The following is a 26,130-nucleotide window of genomic DNA, read 5'->3' on the forward strand; positions in this document are numbered from 1 at the left end:
AACAAACTAAACCTAATGGTGCTCGTCAAATGTCTCAAAATAAAACAGTCCTTTGTCCGAATCATAACCAACTAACTGACCCTTCCAATTTAAAAAAAGAAAAAAAGGAGGCAGCAACAATGCCTTCTGTCTGGCCCAAAACTTGGATCCTTTTCCTCAGGAAGCAAGTTTTTAAAAGTTTATCAAAGTTCTGGCAAAGAGCATCAAAGTTCTGGCAAAGTTAAACAATTTCTTATAACACAGTTGTCAGTTTCTCTGTAGGTTCTGTATGCCAACTTTCAAGTCTTTACTTAGATTCCAGATGGTTTCCTTTTCTCAAGAAAGACGAGGCTTTTTAACACAATTCCATCAATTTTCACTTGGTACTTGTCAATGATTTGATTTGATTTTCCAATACTTGAACCCTATAGGTTCTCCCTCCTTCCAATTCAACAAGTAACATTTTGGGTTTCTTTGTGGAGTCTTATTTTAGTTTGTCTACTATAGGGTGTTTGCCCACCTGTGTTTATAAGGCTCCCATAACCTTTGTGACTTTCCCAGCCCCGGATAATAAACTCTTTTGGTTTCCCACTGGCCCTTCGGTAGGCTTACTTTATCTTTATTTGGGTTCATTTGGTTCCCGTAACCCTTGTGGCACTCCCAGCCTCCGAACTTGTTTCCAGCACACCCCCCCCTTCACACCCCCAAAGTGCTCTAGATCTCCTTCAGGCTTGCTGAGGCAGGGCCTCAGTATGAAATCTGACATTTGGGTTTTCCAGACTCCCATACCCTTTTGGCTTCTCCTGCTTGGAGTGTCAATGTTTTTTGAATTCTCAGGGCTCCCCAAGCTCCTATGGCCTTCTGATAGGCTTGCTTTCTCTCTAGTCCAGTTCCTCTAGCTCCTGTACCCTTACGGTTTTCCCAGTCTCTATTAAAGTCTCTATTCGCCCCTCTCCACAGTGTTACCTTTTTGGGAGCGTTTGCTTCCCTTCCGCTGCTCATCTCGACAGCAATTGCACTTCTCATGCAAAGCTCGAGGATAGTCTCTCTCTGCGTTTTTCTGGTCTCTGTGTAAGTTAACGGGCACTCCGCCCGCAGCGGCTCTCGTGTGGTCACGCCACCAGGTGAGACATTTGCATTAACGTCCCAGTCTCCTTCTTGACACAGTACTCTTTGCCGGTCGGCAGCCTTCCAGCCTCTTGCGATCGTCTTATTCGCTCTGCACGCTACCACTGGCTCCGCCCTTCCAGAACGTCTTCCTCTCAGAGGATCGTCTCTGTGTAGGATTCTCTCCTCTCCATTCAAGGTTCCTCGTAGTTTTACGTATGTCATAAAAAACAAAAGGGGTGTGTCTTTCTTCTTTAACAGTGGCGGTCAGACAGAATACAGCATTACCTGAAACCTAAGAGATTGAAGAAATGTCCCTGTTCTGTAAATCTAAAACAGGGTTAACAACAATCTTACCGATTCCCTTGTAGGCAGACAATGTATGGTGGACCGGGAGTTCATTACCTGACTAAAAGTCCTTGTCCCCGACAGGGGAGTCACTCCCAGTGAGGTCCCACTTGCCCCAACCCCTACGGAGGGTCTTGCTCATAGCAGCCTCAAAGGGGGTGGCTCCCCTGTGGGGAGAAGGGCATAAGAGGGGCTACACTGCCTCAACTTAAAATAAGGATGTATCAGGAAGTCTGAAATCAAAAGTCCATCGTCCTGTGTCAAACCTTTTTCCATCCCTTACACTTCTAACTAAACAACAAAAAGTCTGGTGAGTCTTGTTAACACAGAAGTTGGCCTTCTAGTGTAACAGGTCTGGTTCACTAACCTGCCAGACACTGGGATGGAGAAGGTTAGTGGCGTCCACCTCTCTGAATAGTGGGTCCCAGACCCTTCTTCCTGGGCTTCCCGTGCCTCCAGTTTTCATATGGGTCCCAGACCCTGTCCCAGACCCTGTTTCTCTGGCTTCCCAGGCCTTCCCCAACCATCCCTCGTACCTTCAGGCTTTTTGTTGGGTCTCAGGTACGAGCACGGGGCATATCTGCTGTTTCGTTCTTTCTGCATTTGCCTTCCCTCACAGGGTCTGCACACGTTGCTGCAGTTCCGCAGCCAAGGAGGCTGAGCACCTAGAGGCTTTCTACACGCCCTGGTGGTCAGGAGACTTGCTTCCATCTCGCTTCCGCTCCTCCAGTGTTCTCGCCGGTCTGTGGACCGCAGGCCGACTAGAGACATCCCAGCAGCAATGTCCCGGCCAGGGTACTCTCCCCTACTGCAAGCCAAACATCCTTCTGACTTGCGGTTCCTCCCATGAGGGACTGACCGCTTACCAAGTTCTGCTTCCCTTTTTATTCTGGTCTCCTATTGTCTGGACCGCTCAAGTTGGTTATGTGCAGTACTATGCATTGCTCTGTGTCTCCCCCTCGACTCAGTATTAGTGGTTTTACTTCCAAGTGGGTTTCTTGTGATCTTCTTCGTCCCGGTTTTTATACCTGCTTCACATAGGTAGCCCTACTCTTCCTCATCCCGGTATTGTCTGTTGTGGCTAAGTCTTCTACCCTGCAAGAGTATATGTAGGTATGTGGGACTATAGAGTTCAGTGTATGGTATGAGAGTGAGGGAGGAGTAGTCCCACAGGGGGGTCCCTTCCCATGAGATCCACCCACCAAGTACCACCCCCAAAGGGACTATTGGGTAGTGGCCTCACCTCCCTGACCTCATGGGTAGGGGCTCCCTCTAGGGAAGCAGGGACGACATCCTGGGATTGGTCACAGCGCTTATCTTACTATTTTCAGCTCCAAATCATTTATGTGTTTTCTATGATCAATGACCTCTGGTTGCAAGGTAGCCTATATGTGCTCCCAAACTTTCCAATGGTGGGTCTGCAACAACCACCAACTCTGGCTGAGCATGCTCTAGTTTGTGGGATCACCGTCATCTGCCACCGCTGATTGTTTTAGGGTCCCCACAGCTTAGTCCGGTCTGTGCTCCCCCGCTCCCCCAAGCCCCCTCTCCATTGGCTTCAAGAAGAACCAAGAGCAATTGGATTCAAGAAGAACCAAGAGCAGCCTTTTTCAGTCGGCCAGATTGGTCAAAACAAGGCTACATTTGTACCCACTGACCACAGATATTCCTGTGGCAAGTTATTCCGGGTTATACGCTATGGATAAAGTGGGGTGGAAGGTGGACAGTGGGGGCTGCGACACTGGAAGGAGCCACTCTCTGTGGCCCCTCTATGGCTACCCAGCCCCTTCTTATTTGGGTATCTGCCCCTAGCAAAGGAGCTTGCCACTTTAGCAGCACAATGCTTTTCGGCGTCCTCATTGTCTGCAAGTTCTGTGAATGGAGCAAAGCTGTTGCAGGCCAAAGACAATGGCAGCATTGTGTGATCGGGTTGGAGCCGCTGCTTTTTTTGGGTCACGCCAACCTTTTTGGCTCTCTCATGGATTTTCTTGGCCAGTGATTCCCTCTGTGGTCAATTTAGAGACGCACTATACACCGTGGTCTGGGACAACCTGGCCCTCATTGCCACAGATTCATCTTCCCCCGCTCCATTACTGGTGAGGGAGGGATCAGGGAGGTCAGGGGTGGTTACCAGATGCATGTTGGAAGGTGAGGCTTCCAAGAGTGGGTAGGCTACAATTTTGTCATTTTCACCCCCCCCCATTATCACCCTCTGCACCCCCCCATGTGAGAAACCTGAAGGTGTCTCCCTAACACGGCCATTCCAGCTCCTGGGGGTGGACCAGTGAGGGAGGATCACCTGGATGGGGGGTCCTCGGGGAGTTGAAGTGGGACACCAAAGGGTGAGATGCGGTATCCCCCTTCTTCAAACACCTTTTCCCCATCCAGCCATGTAAGATACTTAGATAGTAACCCCCTGCACCCCTTTACCGACACAAACACTTTCGCACATCACGAAAGACAACGGACAAACACCAAAGCCATTTACCTGACATGTCCCAACACAAGGGTCAGGCAAAGTCAGGCAATTGACCAGAATTACACACACCAGACGGGCCTTTCCCTTCCCCACAGGGATAAAAGGTGGAGCACGGGAGCACATGACAAGCAAGGCAGGCAGCGCGACTAAACAACTATCCAAGCACGGCAGTTCAATAGGAGGAGAAAGGTGGCGAGAACCGAAAGGGCAACAAGGAGAAAAGCAACCTTGCCCTTTCCGACGCAGACCCGCGAAGCCTTCCTGAAAAGAATCAGTCCCCGAACAATAGCCAGCGTGTGTTGCAGCAAATGTAAACGGTACACAGAGCACGCCTACACTGATTATCAGAACAGGGAGAGATGCTTGCTACCGTGGCACCAGCGTTGACTCCATAGACAAGAAAAGCCAAGCGGTTCATCACAGCCGGTGAGTCGAGGGGAGAGCCGATAAGAAACCGAACTGTGTTGCACGAAAGACAAAAAGGGCAAAATAAGGAAAGTTCAAAGAACTGTTTAACATTTAGGGAAAACCAGCTGCAGAGGGATCCAGCACCACGTGGATGCTCATTCGAGAGACTCTGGTTGAGCCCACGTTTGTTGAAACTACCGATACCAGAAGGCCCTAGGAGAGCTGGAAGGAGAAGGTCAAAGTGGTCATACAGGGTCTAGCAAAACCCCTTGTACAGTCAAAAGTATTTGACCTACACGTAATTGAAAAGCAAACAGAGGTGAATCCCGTATAGTGAGAAAAAAGAAAACTGTGTGATTGGCAAGAGTGAACCCGGTGGAGAGATGCCGATGGAAAGGGGTGAAGTCTGAAGTCCCAATGAACAGTGTGTTGACAAGAGTGAACCCAACAGAGGGATGTCCACAGTGAACTGTTTAAAAAGACATTAAGACTTGTGAATGCAAAGGGTGAAAGAGTTTTGAATACCAAGCCATAGTGAACCCGACAGAGGAAGGATAACATTCAAGAAGGTCTGTGCCCGGAAGAGGGGAGATCCAAGGGTAAAAAGCCATTGCCCAAAGATGTGTGAATGCAAAAGGAGAAAGCGTATAAATGAAAGCCGTAGTGAACCCGACAGAGGGAGGCTGCTATTCGAAAGGTATCTGAGCCCAGAAGAGGGGGATCCAGGGGTGAAAAGCCAGCAACCCATCAACAAGTAAATGCAACAGAGACATATTTTTGAATACAAGCCAGAGGGAGGCTGATATTCGAGAAGGGTTTGCACCCAGAAGAGGGGGACTCAGGGGTGAAAAGTAATCATCCAACATACAAGCGGAAAGGAACTTTTTATTTATTATTTTGAATACATCAGGTCCTCTGAGGCAAGAGACTTTTTGTAGAAAAGAAACGTAACCACCGAAGATCCTGTCAGCTGAAAACAGAACTGTCGTCTCGTGCTGGGAAAGCTCGAGAGTGTGCTGTGCTCAGGAGTCCTGCCTTGCCCCGTGCTCAAAACGTGGGGAAGGGAGACCCCAGGCTACCACATGCCGACTTATCATTTGTGTGAACACTTTTCTTTCTTGTGAACACTATCCCACACTTTTGTATTTAGTTGTAAGAATTGGCAAGGTTTTTTTTAGTAGAGGCCCTTTTATTTGACAAGACGCCACTAGGACTGCCTTATTATTTGATGGTCACAGCTTGCTCCCATCTTATATTTAGATTTAGGTTAGGCGTTTTTCCAACCTGCACATACGGTTTAATAAACACCCTTGAACTGTGATCACTTGTGTCTGTCTTTACTGTTCCCACCATGAGTTCCTTACACCCCCTTTCCCCGCACCACCATCCAACGCAGACCTGTATGGGGCGAAGGGAGAGTCACAAAACAGGGCTTCAGGCATTTGTGGCTCAGTTGTGTCGCTGTCTACGGCATTGTCAGTGAGCAGGTGCACAAGCCTATGGGGTGTCAACTCCACCGCTAGTGTTGGTGCATAAGCTGCCCTGGGCCTCTTTGCCTTTGGCCCCCAAGCATCCTGGTTGGCATCAAGGAACTGATTGATTTTGTTGATCAGGGTGTATGCCCCCCCCTGAAAGTCTTATAGAGCTGCAGGGCTGTATCTTTTCACCCCGAGGTGAAGTGAGTTGTGGTAAGAATTTCTGCTTAACTGTCCAAATGTGTTTGTTCTGGTATTGCGTGGCATAACATGGTAGGGGGAGAGGTGATAGATGTGTTGGGAAGCTTCTCATAGGGATTGGCCATCACAGCAGTCGGGGGAGCATTACAAGGCACAGGCCCCCTCCCTGCCCAACCTACCACCTGGTCAGGTGCTGTACACGCTACTTTCACCTTGGTCTTCACCAACACCATGAAACATTCTCTTTCCCCGCTGTGGGCACCAAACACCTGCACCTTTTCTCCTGCAGGGACAGTCTGGGATCCTTAAAAGGGAGAAGGCGCGACTCCAATGCGACAAGTCCCCCTTTGGCAGTCCTGGTGTTGCCGGAATCGGGAGCGGCAAACACCCTGCACCCCACTGCCAGGGTCTGGGATACTTAAAAAGGGAGGGAGCTTCTGGGATTGGCCGGCTTACAGTTTCTGAAGCTCCTTCCTCTGCCTCCGATCCACCCCTACCTTGGCTTTTCTCCCAAAGACCAGCAAGAGACCGCTCAGATAGCCCAAAAAAGGCCTGGGAAGCCACAGGGGAACAGCAGGGCAAGAGCCCGCCTGCCCTGCTGCTGCTCCGTCGCACTCTGCTGAGCTTGACACAGGAGCCTTGCTCTCCCGCTCGCCCCTCCTCCTCCTCAGTGTGAGCACAAAAACAGGATACAGGACCCAGCAGTTCAACAGCCTGCCCCGCAGCTGCTCTGTCAGCACGAGAAGTATCATTTTAAAGAATTTGGCATTTGTACAGGTTTTGGGCCAAAGTGGGAAAAATCTAAGAGAAACACACATTTAAAAATAAAAAAACACACACATAAAAAATGTCCTGCATACCATTCTCACTACATAAAAAAGCTCCTGGACTGTCAGAACAGATAAGAAAAGCAGTACGTCTATAAGGAGGGTGGTTAATGAGTTTCTCAGTGAAGTGACAAGAAAGGTCACTATGTATAGCTCATAGGCATGCATACTAGGCCTTGTACAATGGGGGGGGGGGAGAGGGAAGGAGGTGGGGGAGATGTGGGACTCCAGAATTTGTAAAGTTAGTGTTAATATCAGCCACATTGTAAAGGACTGGAAAGACAGCACGTGTCTGCCCTATGAAAGAACTGCTCAGGTGGGTTCAGACAGAGATGGGTTTTGTGCAGAAGGAATATAGAGAATGAGGTGCTAAGCAAGGTGGAATGAAACACTAATCAATAAGTTGCCCCAGCTAGTTGGCAAGGAACAAACCTATAGCAATAGATATGGGTACAAGTGCTTCCTTGGGGGTCGATTAAGTACTCTCAGGAGGTAGAAATGGATGCAACGTATAGGGGTCAACTCTAACAAAACAGAGTAGGATGAAGGCGGAGGAGATTACTAGCGGACAGTTAGTCCCAGTGGGATGTCAAAATAAATCTGTGTCCAGCATTTACTGTATTGAAAATGTTGACTACAGTCTACAACAGGTTTACATCTTTTTAAAAAACAAAATAACCTATAACTCAGCTTTTGCGTTATTTTCCAGATCAGAGAAATCAGGATTATCAAAATGAGCACCAAAGATAAAAGCATGTAGTAACTCAAATCTTCCAGTGTTTCTTCAACTGTATTCAGTGTACATTGATCCACAATTTGCACAGCCTGTGCACTGGATGAGTACAAGGTGAATGTGATGAGGTCTCTACATGTTATAACTTTCTAGATGTTTATTTCTCTTCACATCTTTCAGTGAGGTGTATTGTTTGTCTTCAAATTTAGAAATAGGTAGGCAATGCCCTGTCTCACGTGAGAGCATGTGATTTCCATTTCTGTGAGTCAGGGGTGCTTTTAAAAGTCAAGCATACATTTTCCTGGTTATGATAGTTGCAGAGGATACGGTGCATTGCCCGCTGACAGCAATAATCCTTATTCTCTTGTTACCTTATCGTTGCCCAACCTGAATACAGTGAATATTTCCCACATCAACATAGAATGTAAAGGGATGCTTACCAGTAACCATTTTATCATTATGAGACTTGTGCTGGTGTCTGCTGTCGATACAGGGCCCGGCAATTTTGCACTCTGGGGCCGAAGGGGAATAATGGGGGGGCCCCCTGTTGTCATTTTAAAATTCTCTTGTTTCCCTTCCACTTATTCAAGTAGGAATTCGTTCCCATCACAACAACCATTTGCACAGGTGTGAGTTGGTATTATAGCATGTACAAGTTAGCCGATTGTGTAGTATAAGGTACCAGCTGTAATAGCCTACCTGTTCTCATTGGTCGCTTTCTTAATATATTATTAGCACTTGTCTCTGTGCCTTCTCTTTCACATATCGGATCAGCTGTCCAGGTACTCAAAGAACAGACTCCCGGTTCTCGAAGTCGAGTCATAGTCATGGTCTGCTAACATATAATGTATATCTTTGCTGGATAGGATTTTTTTACCTTGTCTAATTGTTCTCCGACTATGCGGCAAAGTCCAGGTGAAAAGATACGTTATTAACAACCTAGCTGATGCTACAAACTATTCTTGAGGCAGCAAATACTTTTGAGTTTCAGCCTGATTTGCATCATGTGACCCATGATTGAAGAAAAGCTATGCGAGTGGTTGATCGAAGTAGGGTGCCATCAGGTCATTCAAGCATCAGTTTGTGTAACTCAATTTTTCGGAGTTCTTCTATGATTGTGTCTTGCTTGTTAGTCTCATCTTCCACTATAAGATATGTGTTCCAACCTCTGTGTTCCACTCCCTCCAGTTACTCCCATTTCCTTAAGGCTCTTTAGGTTGCTGGTTAAAGCAATGACCTTCTCATCATTTGTCTTGTTTCCAAATGTTAAGAGGACGCACATTTGGACTATGGTTTTGTTTCCGATATCAACATTGCTAGATCCACTAGACTGCAGACAATAGGTGTGCCGAGCAATGTGGAGACATTTCAATGAAAATTTGGTGGATCCATCCATTGAAACTCCCCTGTACCATATGCTTAACCACTTGTGATTTGGTATTCTTAGGTGGCATGAGCATGCTTTTGTGTCTACATCCCACGCTCCAAAGGAAGGAGATAATGTCAAGAGCATCACCTGATGGTTCGTCGGACCAATTCCATCGAAAGAACGTTACCAGGTAAGAAAGTAACTTGTTCTTCGAGGGGATTGGGTCCTCCAACGGATTCCATATCTATGACAGTCTCCCAAAGCAGTACCAACGTAAGGAGGTGGAAAAAGAATTTAGAATATACAAATCTAGAATGCCCAATCAAATTGCAGAGTAAAGGACCGCCTTGCCAAAGGCCAGATCCTTCCCCCGGATAGAATCGAGGGAGTAGTGACGTACAAAAGTATGGACCGAAGCCCAGGTGGCTGCATCACAGATGTTACGAATAGGAACACCCCTCTGCAGGGCAGTAGAGGCAGCCATACCCCTGGTAGAATGGGCCCGTAAGCCTACCGGAGGGTCCTTACCCGCCAAGCGGTAACATTCGGAAATTGCCAAGATGATCCATCGAGACAATGTCTGCTTAGTAACAGCTTGTCCCAAACGCCTTCCAGCGTAACCAATAAAGAGTTGATCGTCCACTCTGACCCGGGACATGCGTGAAATGTAGAAGCTTAAAGCTCTCCTAGGATCCAGCCTATGGAGCCTCTCCTCTTCCTTACCAGGATGTGGAGGAGGATAAAATGCCGGAAGAATAACCTTCTGGCTTAACTTAAATTCCGACACCACCTTCGGAAGAAAGGAAGGACGAACTCTAAGGACAACCCTGTCCTTATGAAACACAGTGAAGGGTGGCCTAACTGAAAGTGTCTGTAACTCACTCACTCTGCGAGAGGAAGTGACCGCAACTAAAAACACAGTTTTAATGGTTAACAGTCTCAAAGGACAAGAATGCAAAGGCTCAAAGGGAGCACCCATTAGAAACTTGAGAACAAGGTTCAGATCCCAACCGGGCACCTGGAAAGGTGACGGAGGGAACACATTAGTGAGCCCTTTCAGAAACTGAGAAATTAAAGGAATTTTAAAATAAGAACACTCCTCAGACGAGCGCTTAAATATAGACAGCGCCGCCAGGTAACCTTTAATGGTACCCACTTGCAGGCCCTTGTTGGCCAAAGAAAGCAAAAAAGACAGAACGACAGGAATGTAGCATGAAAAGGGATCCACATACTGAACCCTGCACCAGTCGCAGAACTTTCTCCAACGGCAACGGTACAGGGACTTTGTTGCCGGCCGTCTGGCCGAAAGCAACACCTCCATCACGTCTTCAGGGAGGTCCCAATCCTTATACCTCAACCTCTCAGAAGCCAAGCGTGAAGGTTGAGGGATCTGACCTCTGGATGGAGAACCTGACCCCCCCCCCTCCCGTGAGAGCTGATCGTCTCGGTAGGGAAGACGACGTGGAGCGCAGATGGACAAGTCGAGAAGGTCTGGGTAGCACGTCCTCCTGGCCCATGCTGGAGCAATGAGGATCATTCGGGTACCGAACCCGCGTAACCTACTCAGCACCAGCGGGATGACGGGGACAGGAGGAAACGCGTACAGCAGCGGGAATGACCACTCCACCACGAACGCGTCTACTAAGGCCCCTCTTGGAGGAAATTCCCACGAGCAGAACCTTTCGCACTTCCGGTTGACACAGGAGGCGAAGAGATCCACTTAAGGGGAACCCCAAAGGGTGAAGATCTCCAGGAGAATCTCCTGAGCCAGCTCCCACTCGTGAGAGATCGTGCTCTGCCTGCTCAGAGCGTCCGCCGTCTCGTTTTCGTCTCCGGCCAGATGAACTGCAGAGATCGAAATTTCCTGCTGGATGGCCCAGAACCAGAGCTGCATCGCCTCCCTGCACAGAGGAAGTGATCCTGCCCCCCCCTTTTTGTTGAGGTAGTGCATGGCCACCGTGTTGTCCGTCAGAATCAGGATATTCTTTCCTCGCACAGTCGGCAGAAAAGCCTTCAGGGCAAGCCTGACGGCCCTCCGCTCCAACAGATTGATATGGAGTCTGGACTCCGACGGAGACCAATGACCGCTGTCAACTCGTTGGCATGCGCTCCCCATCCCGTGAGAGATAAGTCCGTCACGATCGTTACCTCCGGCCAGGGTAGCCAAAATGGAGCCCCCCTCATCAGATTGACTTCCTCGGCCCACCACAGAAGATCCTGGGCGATCGAGGGCGGCACCTGAACGGGGTCCGACATCCTGCTAGAGGACTGAGACCACCGGAGCTTGTGAGCCCATTGCAGAGATCTCATCCGCAATCTGGCCCCTGGCACCAGAAGAATGCAGGATGCGATGAGGCCGAGCAACCTCAAGAATTCGAACGTTGGGAGACTCTGGGCATGCATGTTGAAACTTGTGCACCATCTGCTGAATGTAGTGAGCCCTCACCTGGGGAGGAAAACACTGCCCCAAGGACGTGTCGGGCACTGCTCCGATGTACTGGAGCTGCTGAGTTGGCGTCAAGTGGGACTTCTTTAAGTTGAGGGAGAAGCCCAGCTTGTGAAGGGAGTGGCAGGTGACGGACAGATGATCCAGGACTTGCTCGGGAGAGCACGCCCTGATCTACCAATCGTCTAGGTAGGGGTAGACGTGAATCCCCCCTTTCCTGAGATACGCTGCCACCAGCACCATGAGCTTGGTGAAAACCCTCGGGGAGGAGGTCAATCCGAACGGCAGGACCCAAAACTGAAAGTGCGAGTCACCAACCGCGAACCTCAGGTACTTCTTGTGCTTGGGATGGATCGGCACATGAAAATAAGCGTCCTTGAGGTCGAGAGACACCAACCAGTCCTGAAGTTGAAGGGCCTGGAGGACTTGAGAGAGAGTAACCATCTTGAACTTGTCCTCCCTGAGGAGCTTATTCAAACCGTGCAAGTCCATGATGGGTCTCAATCTCCCGTCTTTCTACGAAATCATAAAATAAGGGGAATACCATCCCTTGTACCTCTCCGCTACAGGCAACAGCTCTATGGCACCTTTCTCCAGCAGGGATTGAATTTCCTGCGTAAGGAGTGGATCCGGACTCTTCAAAGAGAGATTCCCTGGTGGATTGTCGTGAGGCCTCTGCCGGAAAGGAAGACAGTAGCCGTGGGCTATGATCTCCAGAACCCACACATCTGAAGTAATGGCACGCCATTCTACAAGATGCTGCGCCAGCCTTCCCCCAACTGGCGAAGCATGGGCCTCATGACTGAGCAGAAGCGGCTGCGGCGTTGCCTGAGGCAAAGAGGCAACTGCTCGCGCGGCCTTGGTACCTCGAGTACCTTGTTTTCCACCTCTGGCACTCCTATGGTTGCCCCTTTGACTTGCAGCTCCTCTTGCTTCACTAAAGGATGAGTAATAACGAAAGGAACCTCACCTCCATTCCTGTCCCCTAGGACGAAAAGGCAGAGGTTGGCGGACTGCAGCGCCCAACGACTTCGCTGCAGCTTTGGAGGTCTGCAACCTCTCAAGGCTCTCGTCAGCCTTGCTGCCAAAAAGATGTTCACCATCAAAGGGCATGTTGAGGAGCCTGGCTTGCACATCAGGAGCAAACCCCGACTTCCTCAACCACGCAAACCTGTGTATTACGGTGCTCGCCACCATGGACCAGCTGACACAGTCTGCCATGTCCAAACCCGATTGAACGGACCCACACATGGCATCCTTGCCATCCTGAATAATAGCAAGAAAACCATCCCTTTCATCCCCTTCGGGAATATGTTCAACAGTTAAGAAAATACAGTTCCACAGATTGTGCGTGAAACGTGACAAGGCACATACGGAGTTGGCCGCCTGAAGAGCCATAGCCGCTGAAGAAAACACTTTCTTTGCCCAGCCATCAAAACGCTTGTCGTCCCTATCAGGAGGGATGGTAGGATACGACGCCCGCTTTGCTGGGGCCGTAGCCGCCTGCACCACCAAACTCTTCGGAGTGGGGTGCGTGGTCAAGTAGCAGGGGTCACTACTGGCTGGGCGGTATTTTCGCAGCAAAGACTTGCCCACTGCCGGGAGACTCTCCGGAGCAGTCCAAGCCGCTGCCTCCCTTCTTTGCAGAGCCATATGGAATGGCAGTACCGGGAAAGTGGGTGGACCTTGGTCGAGGATAACCGTCTGGTCATCCTACACAAAATCAACTCGGGGCGCCGACCACCCCAAGTAGTCTGTGACCCTCAACATAAGGCGTCGGTACGATGACTCGGCATGGTTGCCAGGCTCAGGCCTACAGAACTCCACCTCCGGAGAGGTGTCCAGACCACTGGTGTCATGCAGTGACTGACGCAGGTCCTCAATCTGGCTATGACCAGAAATAATCTCATCTGGTACTGTGTCTGAAACCAACCCATCTTCAGAACCCTCTTCCACCTCAGAAATATACTCCATAGGCTGGAAAGTGGGCATTGAATAAGGGAGGAAGACATGTTTTGCCTTGGCCAGAGCCTTTCTAGGGGGTTCCCCCGTGCCACGGGGCACCTCCGACACCACAGCCTCGAAATGCGTCGAGGGCATCGAGTGAAACGGCATCGACGTCGAGTGAATTGGCATTGACGTCGAGTGCAGCGCCGACAGCATTAACGGCTTTGACACAGGCCTCGAGGACGGAGCCCCGAGCGTGTCCTTCGACAGCCTGGGCGCCGATGGCGTCGACGACTTCCTCGGAGGCGGAGCCTCGAGAGAGTTCGTCGAATACCTCGGTGCCACCGGCGTCGACGTCTTCTTCGAAGACTTCAGAGGTGCACACGGGCTCGAGCGCGTCGAGGACCGGGATCTGGAACGGGCATGACTAGAACGATTCCCCTCATCCGAGCGGGACCTCTCCCGAGAATCGTGCCGACCACCCAAGCCCGAAGGCGTACGAGCGGTGTCTCTAGCACGGTCACGACCGACCCCTCTCGGAAGCGCGGACGGACCGGAGCCCTGCGATTCAAGAATCGCCAACATTTTCTTCCCGAAGGAAGCCCTTTCCTCCGGAGAGGAAAGCTTGGTGGGATAAGAAACCCGCCGACTGGCGGAGTCCTCGGATAAGGAAGGCGACTGATGGCGGCGCTTCTGGGAGTGCCTCGAAGAGGCAGAGGAGTGGCGGGACCCACTCCGGGACAGAGACACCCTAGATTTACGACTACGATGCGGAGAGTCGCCCCTCGAATCGTCCGTCGAAAGCCCAGTGGACCTCGCCTTCCGGGGCTTGGACACCTTACCGACCGACAGCTTTGTCTTACGTTCCCGCAAGGCCTTGGACGCAAGCGACTGGTAATCGACACAATCATCCGTGTCGTGGGCCTCCCCGAGGCACCAGAGGCAGGCGTTGTGCGAGTCCGTCACCGACATCTTGGACCCGGAGTCCCCACACTTCTTGAAGCCCGGACATGGGGTGGAAGAAGAGGAAGACATCCCGATAATACTTCACAGATGAACAGGTTCGAAGAGCAGAAAGAACAGAAACTCCAAAGAGTTGAGGCGCGCCAAAATCTCCGAAGCGAACACGTTCGTGGAAAAAACGGAACTGAGGCTACGGGCGTCGTGCATCCTACTTATAACATCTGGTGATGTCGGCCGTCGGAGGAGGTCCTCGAGGATGGCGTATCGACGTCATCGATACAGGACGCAGACGCCGAAAGATTTTCCCAAGCAGCACAGCTGTGGTGATTACTGTCATAGATATAGAATACGTCGGAGGACCCAATCCCCTCGAAATAAATATGACTCCCTGTGTTTTGGACACTTAGTAGGGTAGACAAATAATCCATGCCACTGCTGATTAACCAAATGGCTTTCATCAAGGCAAAGGCACATTTTTGCACAAATAAATTGTGTCCCAAACAACTCTTGTAGGCAGGGCCCGTAGAATAGCACAAAAAAAAAAGTTTGGGGGGTTAGGGGGGAGAGGGACAGTAATTGGACTCCAAGCCATGTATTGGTCCTCTACAAATGCTTGCCAATATTTCAAAAACACTAAGGATTATTTGTATTTATTCTGGGTGTGTTGCAACCATGGTGTGAGTATGTCCATTGTCTTCTTAGGATATAGCCAATTTCAAGCACATCAGCCCCTGGAATCAGAATATGAACATAAGCAGGCGGCACTGTGTCACTATGGCTTTCTGGGCAAAACCCTTATCAGACAGACTGCCATAATACGTACAAATACAAAACTACCTCTGCCAATCCGGTTTCCGCCCAGGTCACGTAACAGAAACAGCCCTCTTGGACTTAAAAATCCAAATGGATCAATTCAGAGATGGAGGCGTTCTAGCCATCCTCCTCCTCCTGGATCTATTGACGGCGTTCGACTTAGTAAACCACAACATCTTGTGCCAACACTTGGCCTGTGCAGCCTAATTTTCAAATAATGCCATAAACTGGATGAAATCTTTCCTTTCTAGCCGCACCATGAGAGTCTTCCACCTCCGCATCAGCATCTCCTACCTCTGTCACCTGTAGGGTCCCACAAGGCTCCTGCATATCCCCAACATTATACAATGGTTTCACCAAACCTCTCTTTGATCTACTTGACAAATTGGGTGTCACCTATACCAACTATGCGGATGACACCCAAATACTGTCCCTATCGCTGGAAATCACGACACAGATATTAAGTCCTTAAACTCCATTTACCTCACAATCCAAGCCTGGATGGCGGTAACACGAACTATGCCTCAATGACGATAAAACTGAGCTTCTCATTGTGGGCAGCTTACCTAGGCTAAAGTACATCCCACCAGACTACAAATCGTTTGACATTGATGGCAACAGTATTATGGTAGCCAAAGAGGTAAACACTTAAGGCGTATACCTCGACTCGTCACTTTCACTAACCACACAAGTTAACGCCATCATATCGGCCTCAGCCTACACGGCCAAACTTATCACTTCCTGCAGACCCTTCTTAACCACAGACAACTGTATTACACTGGCAAGAGTATTTATCCTTTCCATGATTGATTATTGCAATTCCTTGTTTGCCGGATTTACCACTAAAAATATCCACAAGCTTCTCAAAGGTCTAGTCCTCTAGACCAACCCGCTCTTCATATGCAGGTCTCCTAGATACCCAAAGATTCAAACGACAAAAGGCAGGAGGCTGCAGCTTTCCAACTATCGCAGCCGAATACTGGAACGTTATGCTTTGGGAGCTAAGAGGAGACCCATCGCTTTGGTCTTTTCGGAGAAATCTAAAAACCTGGCTCTTCAGCCAGGATGCCCAATAAATTACCTCAAGCTTTCAGAATTGAAACTGCTACCTTTCATACTGCACCTCCCTACAAATTGCAACAAATGTTTTAAACCTATGCATGCTAGGAATGTACTATTGAACTGTTTAACCAGTCTATGCACCTCCTTGAACTTGACTATGAATGCAATCGATCTCTTAAGTAAGTCCAAGTGCACAGTTACTTGTGGCATTGTAACGGTCTTCTTAAGTACCAGCACCTAGATGCCTGAGGGTTAAGTGCGCTTTATAAATGTAACAATAAATAAATAATTACTAGTCCTAAAGCAGGCAACATTTTTGTTGGCTGTGCATAGACCACCCTGGCTCTGATCTGTGGCCCCATCTCCAAATAAAACAATTAATTTCTACATTCTGGGCTTCAGAGGATGCAAAATTGCCAGCTCGGAATGTGGTAAAGATCACTAAGGCAGTTTCTGTAAGGGCGATTAAGGAGTTGCAAGAAGTAGGGTTAACCATTCATCTTTGTTTTTGACGGTTGCCTACACCTCTCAAACTAATTATAGTTTAATTTCTCATTCTGTAATAGTGCAATTTGTGATACGGTTCATTTCTAGCGGATTAAAACTGCATGTACAGAAACAATTTTACCTTAATGCAAACAGTTCCCCAATTTTCTGCATTACATCTGCGTGGGAGAGTTTCACCTTTTTTCTTGCTTTTAACATCTGCAAAAAATGTGAAATTCAATATTAAATATTCAGACATTCTGTCACATCTACCGTTTGAGTCATTAGGTCTTCAACAATACACTTACACATTAAGCCTTAACAAACACCTAGAAGAAGTCCTCTCAGCAGACTCTTCCTCTACTGCAGACCCTTCACCCACTCTAAAGCAAGTGCCACATGTCTTTACCTCTCATGTCAGGCCACTTTTACCCTAGAAATTGCCTATTCCACAAAGTCCACTACTCACACTATTAATACAACACAAAGCCCACGGGTTGGATTTTATAAAATAACCCAGTAGTTCTGGGGCCTTCCTATTTATAGGAAAACCTCATGTTAATACTTCCTGAATACAACAGATCCTAAATCCATTCTATGGCAATCATTAGGACCATCCCGATTGTCAGCCAAAATATGGTAATGAGGCATACTTTCAGAAGTTTCTGTATTTGTAACCATTAAGCCATTAAGGATATATTTCAAATTGTAAATTGCCCAACATTAATAATTGTGTATATTATTTGATAAATAAGTACAGAATGTGCGAAAATGTAAGTATCAACTACAGTACATAAATATCCTAAACATTTACTTTTATAGTCTTTATGAAACACGTGATCCTGTTTCCTCAAATCATCATATTCATCAAGCACATGATCTGGCATAATATTTTTCTGAAATTCGCAAATAATAAAAATGACTCATAATACAAGGCAGCCTGCAATATTCTTATAAAAGCCTGATACAAACAATTCTTTTTACAGTCTAGCTGTGACATCACTACTGACCTTTTATAAGAAAACTACATCACAACCGCTCTTTAATCCTTTATTATGCTTCAGATCTGACATCACATTGCTTGCTGCTCGCGTAAGCACACAGAAGAATTACAGTTGTCACTGGAGCACTTAATTAAAGCCATGACACGTTTTTCAAATTCCTTGCTTGTAAAATAGTTTTCTGGGACACTTTACATCCATTAATTGACAAGGGACTGCTTATGGCAGAAAGTTTAATTTGTGCAGGAATTTAACACGTGAGCAAGAAAACGTTTTTCGATGCATTTTATTAAAGTGCTTTAATTATTTTTCTACAACACACTATAAGATGCATATTCGTTTTTTTCAAATCCAAATATATTTTAATGGATTATATGGAGCAGGAAATTAAAGATCTCTTACATTAGATAAAGCTAGAGGCCAGGTATTCAAGGGGTGACAGTGCACGTCCATACAAAATTCCCCCCCACAGTATGTACAAAAAGGATACTGAGAGTCATATCAGAGTTGCGTGACTTTATAAAGGAACTATTTGATCAGGGTTTTCCTTAGTGACTTACAATATCCTTATAACGTACGGTAGGGGGTACTTTATCACATATATAACACTTCCTTCATTATTGCACTACATGAAACAATGCATGCGCACTGCTTTATCATTAATTATAAATGTGATGGTTTAGTAAATGGAAACGGGCCCTCATCTTATTACTGCTGTAACTCTAGAATTCCATATGATTTTTCGGATCCAAGTCTAAAAGAAATGACGGATCTATGCGATCCTTCATTTCTTCCTTCCGCCTCTCCCCCCTTGCCCTCTACTCCTCTCCCTTCTCCTCTCCTCGCTCCTCCTGATGCCTAGCTCCCTCCACTATCCTCTCCCCCGCTCTCCTAGCCACCCTCCTCCTCTTTCTCACCGCCCTCACCTTCTCTATCCTCCCACTTCCAACCATGCTACCCACATCAATACTGCTCTCTGGAAAGCCAGATCCATCTGTAATAAAACCGCGGCGACACGATCTATTCTTTCATCTTAACCTTCATTTCCTCTGCCTAACTGAAACCTGGATTCCCCCTCATAATAACTCTGTCCCAGCTTCCCTAACGACTTCTTCCTCCATACTCCACGCCCCTCTGGCCGCGGTGGAGGTGTCGCTCTCCTGTATAACCCCAAATACACCTCCTCCTCCTCATCTCTTCCCTTCCTTTGAATTCCTCTACAAATCATTCTCCTCTCCCCATCCTATTTCCTTCCCGATCATCTATCGTCCCCTTGGCCCTCTCTCCTCCTTCTTCGAAGACCTAGATCACCTCCTCTCACTTATTTCTCCCTCCTCCTCCCCTCTAACTGTGCTTGGCGACTTTAACATCCATCTTCCTTCTCCCCCTCAATCTTCTCCCCTCCTCTCTATCCTTGATTCCTACCTCCTCTCCCCCCTTCCTTCTTCCCCTACTCACTCCTCTGGTTCCACTCTTGACCTCATCTTCAACTCCTCCTATCCCTCCTCCCCTGTCTCCTCTCTCCCCGTCTATCTCTCTGACCACGCATTACTCTCGTTCTCCCTTTCTCCTCGCTCTTCTTCCACTATTAATAATCCCTCAGTTCCAATCTACTCACGTCATGACCTGCGTGATTTCAACACTACCCTCTTCTCTGACACCTGCTCTTCGTCTCTTCCATCTCACCATGACTTTGCACTACTCTCTCCTGATGATGCTCTCTTCCCTCTCATCTTCCATCTCCAATGCCCTTGACCATCTCTATCCACTTTCTCTCTTCCGCCCCACTCAGAAACCTCCTCAACCCTGGCTTACCTCCCATCTTCGTTCTATGCGGCGCCTTCTCAGGCGCCTTGAAAGACATTGGCTCAAAACTCCCTCGCTCTCTAATCAATCCTCCTACTTCTCCTGCCATGCACTTTACAACTCTTGCCTTGCTACAGCCAAATCCACCTACTACTCTAACCTTCTACAGTCTCAAGCCTTACAACCTCGTCAGATTTTTCAAACTCTTTCCCGCCTCCTCTCTCCTCCCTCTCCTGACCCCTCATCTAATTCCTCACTTTCTCCCTCTGACTTCGCCAACTACTTTTCCTCTAAAATCATCACACTCAGACAAAAAATTAACTCCCTCTCTGACTCCCTCTCTTCTCCTCCCCCTCTCCTCATCCTTCCAGCATGTCTGTTTTCTCATCTGTTTCCCCTTCCGATGTATCCTCCCTTCTATCCAAAGCCCACCCCACAGCTGCCCCCTCTGACTCTCTCCCTTCCGTTCTCATCCCAAAAATCTACCCTCTATCCCTTACCTTACCACTTTCTTCAACTCCTGCCTCTCCTCTTCTATCTTTCCCTCTGCTTTCAAACATGCAACGATCATTCCTATTCTTAAGAAACCCTCTGCTGATCCACTGCTCACTGCCAGCTACAGACCTATCTCTATTCTGCCTTTCCTTTCTAAACTCCTTGAACGCCTTGCCTACTCTCAGCTCTCTTCCTTTGTCTCTTCTTCCTCTCTCCTTCCTCCTTTCCAATCTGGCTTCCGTCCCAAACATTCCACTGAAACTGCTCTCACCTCGATTCTCAACTCGCTCCTCTCTGCTCGCCATGAGAAGCAATCCTCCATACTTATTCTGCTTGATCTCTCTGCCGCTTTTGACACTGTCGATCATCCTCTCCTGCTCCACACTCTCTCCTCCTTCGGGTTCAAAGGCCCTGTTCTAAAATGGCTCTCCTCTTACCTTTCCTCTCGTTCCTTTGTCGTTTCATGGGGAGGCCAGACCTCTCCTTCCTTCCCTCTGATTTACGGTGTTCCTCAAGGCTCTGTACTTGGCCCTTTCCTCTTCTCTCTCTATACCTCCCTCATTGCCCCTGTCATCTCCTCCTTTGGCATCTCCCATCACTTCTATGCGGATGATACCCAACTCTTTCTCTCTTTCTCCTCCTTCACACCAGACCTCCACCTTAAACTCTCCTCTTGTCTCACAGCCATCAAGAACTGGATGTCCTCACGCTTTCTCTCACTTAACACGGATAAAACTGAAGTCCTTTTCTTCCCCGCTAACTCTCTTCCCTCTCCTTCTCCTCCCCCGTTCATCCACTTTCCTCCTTCCAATCTCCCTATCTCCACTCATGCTCGCAACCTAAGTGTTCTTTTTGACTCTTCTCTCACCTTCTCGCAACACATTTCGCTCACCTCCCGCTCCTGCAGATACCACCTTTACAATATTCTCAAAATCCGTCCCTCCCTCACATTCCATGCTACCAAGCTCCTAATCTCCTCACTTATCTTTTCCCGCCTCTTCTACTGCTCCTCAATAATTTTCGCTCTTCCCTCATCTCAGCTTGCCCCTCTTAAATCTATATACCACTCTGCCATTCGAACTCTCGGTCTCCTTACCTCTCGCGACTCCATTTCCTCTTCGCTCTCTCGACTAGGCTGGCTACCTTTCCACCTACAACTAAAATTCCACTTTCTCTGCCTTGTTTTCAAATCCCTTCACAGTCTTGCCCCCCGTATCTCTCCTCCCTTCTCTCCTTCTTCTCCCCCTCTCGCTCCCTTCGGTCTGCTGACCACTTCCTGCTCTCTGTACCTCCTTCCCCTTGCGCTTCCTCCTGGTTCCGCTCTTTCCAACTTCTTGCTCCTCTGCATTGGAACTCTCTCCCCCTCTCAATCCGCTCTTCCACTACCCTCATCTCATTTCGCACTTCCCTTAAATCTTTCCTCCTCCATTCCCCACCTTGAAGTCCCCCCTGCCCTCTCTACTCCCCCCCGTCTATCCCCTCTTCTAATCCCTCCCCTCCCTTTCCACCTTCCCCTTTTCTATTTTACACTCTCTCTCCCTTCCTTCTACTCTCACTTAATCCTTCCCTGCTCCTCCCTTCACTCCCCTGTTCGCACTCCACTTCTCCCCCCTCTTAGTAAATTGCTCTTTGCACTGTTTTGTTGTTGAATGATTCAAGTTGCCACTATGCTCACACTGTTATTTGTTGTTGTTATTACTCTGTATTTTGTTGTTCCATTGTACAGCGCCTTGGTGTAAAGCGCTTTATAAATACATAAATCAATCAATAAATCAATCAGAAGCCGGGAACAAAAGACTGACTTTGTAAATTCCAGACCCAGAAGACCAATATGGCAAGGTCAGTCTTTTCTTCCGGCCCTCTCCGACGATCCTCTTCTGGAGGATTCCTGAAATTCCCCCTCCTACACAGCCCCTACCACTCCCTTTCTCCACACTCCTCCACTTGCCTATTCCAGGCTCTGGCTCGTTGATCTGTGTGCCGCGTCGACGTAAGCCTGATGCACAACACGCCATGCATCTGTATGCAACCTTTTATGCATCAGACTTCTGCCACCGCGACCTATAGACCGTGAACGCATTGTTCATGCGCTCCACATTTTGTAAATGATATGGCTAGTATCAACCCATAACAACCATCCCACCCTCCAACATGCCAAGGACAGAAATCAGCAGTATAGTGCTCTCGTTAAACTTTCAACACCAGAGGTTTTGCCTTGAAAAAGTTAATACTTGGTTTGCATTCACTTTTCAATTTAAATGCCTCAGCAGATCTACTTACCATCGGCATTTGCCATTTCAACGTCAAATCACTCAATTTCTAACTCAATCCTGAAATCCCGGCATCCAAAACTTCGGATCGGATGGTCTAACAGATAAATGTGCATTCCTTCACCAATTATTCAAATCCATAGTTCATGTTGTGACTGTCAAAGGAAATTGTGTCCTAATCAGTGTACACAAATCAACAACTGCAAGTACACTGCCAGTGTTGATGCACTGGTGGTCCTAGAAACTTGCACTCGAACATAATCCCAGTCCCATAATTTCTCCAGTGGCTTTTCAGAACGAAACAAAAATTTAATTCAACGTTTCTTGTATCACTTTCAAAGCAATATATTAAAATAATTGAAAATCCTTGCTGACAAAAAAAATATGCAACTGCACCAAAGAAATAAGGAGAAACAATACTGTCTTTCAGAAAGCTGCTCATATTAAGAGCATTCAGTCATTAATTCAGTCATTTTCTGGGGAAGCTCCAACTATTTGGAACTCTTAACTAATAGGTTTAACATGCTGCTCCCATCTTTTTTTAAATTGCTCTTTTTGGTCAGTGTTTCCACAGCTACATGTTGACTATTGCATCCTTTTAAAAAAGATTGACTTTATTTCTTTCTCTTTTATTTCACTTTTGTATTCCTCATTGTACAGGCAAGCAAATCCTCGCCAAAAAAAGCTGTACAGTATCACATATCAAAGATCCAAAACTGAACCCAGCAACCACTAGAACTAGATACATGGTATACAATGGGCCACATCATTGTGGACCTGCAAAAGCAGACTCTACAACTTTTCTGCGCCAAAGATTACCCCGATACCCTCTATTAACAGGACAAGGTGATTGCAGCCCAGGTTGAGAAGGGAAAAAAAAAGGCTTGATTATGCAGATTAACTGCCAGACAAGCCCAGCCATAGGCCACAAGGAATCCAACATGCAACGGCACAATTATCCTCCCCATAAAGCTCCTAGACCTCAAGAACTCTAACACAGCCCGTTACAGGGCCTTGCTCTCGTTTGCGCCACACACCAAAAAAACACCCTAATTTAATAAAGCCCGTAGGTTCCTCCAAGTCCGTGACTGATCCGGGCATAGGGATTGAAAGGGAGAGTGTATGCTCTCCTGCTCCTTTGGGCATCTCTTAAATAAGCCAGGACCTGGTCAGTCCTTAGCACACACATATAACCGGTTTATAGGTGTATACTCAATCTAATTTTCCTGACAAGGAGAGAGAGAGCCCGGCCCTAACCCCCCCACCCCCCACCAGTGTTGGTGTGCAGGTGCCCTACTTACCTTACCTGGAAACATTGGCGGCAGGCCCTGCCACTATCAGGCGAGATACTGCGATGCTGCCGGAGGACCTGCAGGGCGCCGCTGGGGAAGCTGGCGGAGATACCCCTTGGATAGAAGGAGGGAGAGGCGGAGCCAGCACCCGGACCGCTGCCGCAGCACGCCAGAGAAGCCAACCCTGCAGCTTGGAGTGACGCGGAGCTCTAACAGACACCGTCTGTTGGAACCCGCACTCGAAAGCTAAGCCCACTAAACCACCAGGGATTTGTATAATGAAAAGAGGCCCCCCCAGGAAGGCCTTGGCAAACATTCCACTAACCCACTAGTCCACCAGGGAGTATTTGTAAATGAAGGACTCAGGAAGTCCATAGCAACCTCACTAAGCCACAGTGGAATTAAATATTTAAATCGTGCCTACGAGAAGGCCTAAGGGAACCACTGGTCTGTGGGAGACGGTACAGGCCCCTTGTGTTAGGCAGAAACCTGTGCAGTTCCCTCTGGGACCACGGCAAAAGATTTAGGACTACAGGTGTTTGGCAGTAAACGCACTTAGTAGCAGTCTGTCCCACACAGATTCACTTGGTAGCTGTGGCTGAGCAGTCAGACTTCCCTCAAGAAGAGGTAGGCAGTATGCAGAGTATTCACAATAGGTCAAGAGCACACAATGGAACAAGTAGACACTGACCAGGGCTTGGTGTAAAAGAGATATAACTATTTATTTAAAACCACATCTAGAAAAACACACAGGCACTAATAGTAAGCAATTCAAAAACACGGTCACTAAAAGATATACACTCCCTTAAAAGAATATTAGACAAGTCTTAAGTAAAGCCCCACTTATTTTCAGACAGCGGTGAGCGCTTAACGTAGATGGCTATCTAATAGTTCGTTTTTAAAAAGGGAGAGAAAAGCAGAGAACAAATTGAAACAGATCCCAACACTTTTACAAGAACATTACAAGAGAGGAAGGCAAAGTAAAACCGTGAATTCAGAGTTAGTAGGCCGGATCCGCTTCAAGAGGATCCAAACGAAATGTGTCCAAGGTCACACGGTTGCAGTGCACAAAAAGTCTTGTAATGGTTCAAAAAGAAGTTGGATCAAAGAAAAGGGACCAGTTAGAGGGTCCAGGCGGCCAGCCCAGTCCAGAAGGTTAAGGAGTTATTATTACCTTGTTGCAATCTTTAGAAAGGGAGGCCTGGCGGACACGGTACCTTGAAGTGGTGAGCACGCTCCAGCGGGGGCAGTTGTTCTGGGCAGTGGGTGCAAGTCGGTGCTTCGTCCGGAGGAAGAGAGGATCTCGTCGGGGAGGAAGACAGGGGCCCGTTGCACTGCCAGGGAAGAAACCAGCCGCGGAGTTTCTCAGGTACAGGGAGCGGTCCGTTGATTCGCGGTTCAGTGGTGAGTGGCTATCCGGCCACCGGGGTGCTTGGCAGGGGCAGTTCGACCACAAACCGGGCTGGGGTGCGAAGAAAGAAAGGTAAACTGGTTGTGCCCACCAGTCAGGGGAAGAAGCCTCTCCAGCCGGGAGATCTTCTCTGTCGTCGGGAAGTGGGGAGTCGGTTCCGCAGGGCTCCACCGGTGGTGTCGTTGTGGTAGGTCGGCTCAGCTTCTCCCTCGTCGAATTCTCAGGTCTTGTGGCGACTTCTGAAGTTCCAGTCCCCAAAGCCCTGCTTTTATGCAGCACACCCCGATTCACTCAGCCTAGCTGTCAATCAAACATGCTAAGTGGTGAGCCGGCCGGCTCATCACTTGGGCCAATCACACAAGAGTGCGACTTGAGTTACCACGGTAACTCAGTCCAGGGTGCCTAAACCCCCTCCCACATCCCCTGTGGTACCCAGACAGAGTGGCACCACTTTAGGAGGCTTCTCTGGAGAAGCCCGCCAAAAAGTGGAACAAAGGGCTCGACTTGGGTTGGAGTCATGGAAGAGAACACAAACGCCATTTTAGAATCGAGTCTTGGCAAAAAATACCAACCGGAGAATTAATATAAAATAAACCGGCGGTATGTTCGCCCATAGGAAAATATTCGCGGTCGAATATAAAAAGTAGTTTCCACTGCCACCAGCCAAAACTCGATCAGGGGGGACGGAGACGTGCCCCCTCAACTAACAGACCCCAGGGCAATCGAATTGCCCCGACCAGTACGTCCACAATATGATGGTTTGTACTGGTTTCTGTTAATAATTTGGGACTAGTAAAGCCAATGGTGACTTTACATGCCCTGGGAGACAGTAGTCAGTCCCAGGGTATGGAGTCTATGGTGGGGTGTCACTACGACACCCCTGTGTTACTGCACGGAGGGTGCTGTGTAACACACATAGGAAAAACACACGAGACCCTATGGAGTAAAGGACCCCATAGCCCATAAAACACAATACCAATCAAAGGGAATACCATTAATCATGTCCAAGAGTGGGAGAAAAAGAGTCTCACTCTTGGCAGGAGGAAAAAAACAAACTCCAGAAATCCAGCAAAGCTGCTGGGGGACTCACTAGGTTAGGAAATTCAGCCTAAAGAGAGAATTCTCCCTAACACCTTGTTAGAAATGCAGTAAGGCCACATGTAGAAACGGGGCAGAGATTATAAGCCCAACCCAAACCCCTCCCCTGTCACC

General features: G+C 48.1%; 1 protein-coding gene across 3 annotated transcripts in view; it reads right to left on the reverse strand.

Annotated features, from left to right (window-relative positions):
• Positions 1 to 26,130, reverse strand: part of RMND1 (required for meiotic nuclear division 1 homolog) — a 647,398-nt gene that overhangs the window by 99,746 nt on the left and 521,522 nt on the right. For all 3 annotated transcript variants that reach the window (XM_069628317.1, XM_069628319.1, XM_069628318.1), the window contains one exon: positions 16,786 to 16,862. In XM_069628317.1, coding sequence (XP_069484418.1) covers positions 16,786 to 16,862 — 77 coding nt within the window. The remainder of the gene's footprint in view (positions 1 to 16,785; positions 16,863 to 26,130) is intronic.

Source organism: Ambystoma mexicanum, chromosome 12 (genome assembly GCF_040938575.1).
Source record: "Ambystoma mexicanum isolate Mex_15411 chromosome 12, UKY_AmexF1_1, whole genome shotgun sequence".
Classification (NCBI taxonomy): domain Eukaryota; kingdom Metazoa; phylum Chordata; class Amphibia; order Caudata; family Ambystomatidae; genus Ambystoma; species Ambystoma mexicanum.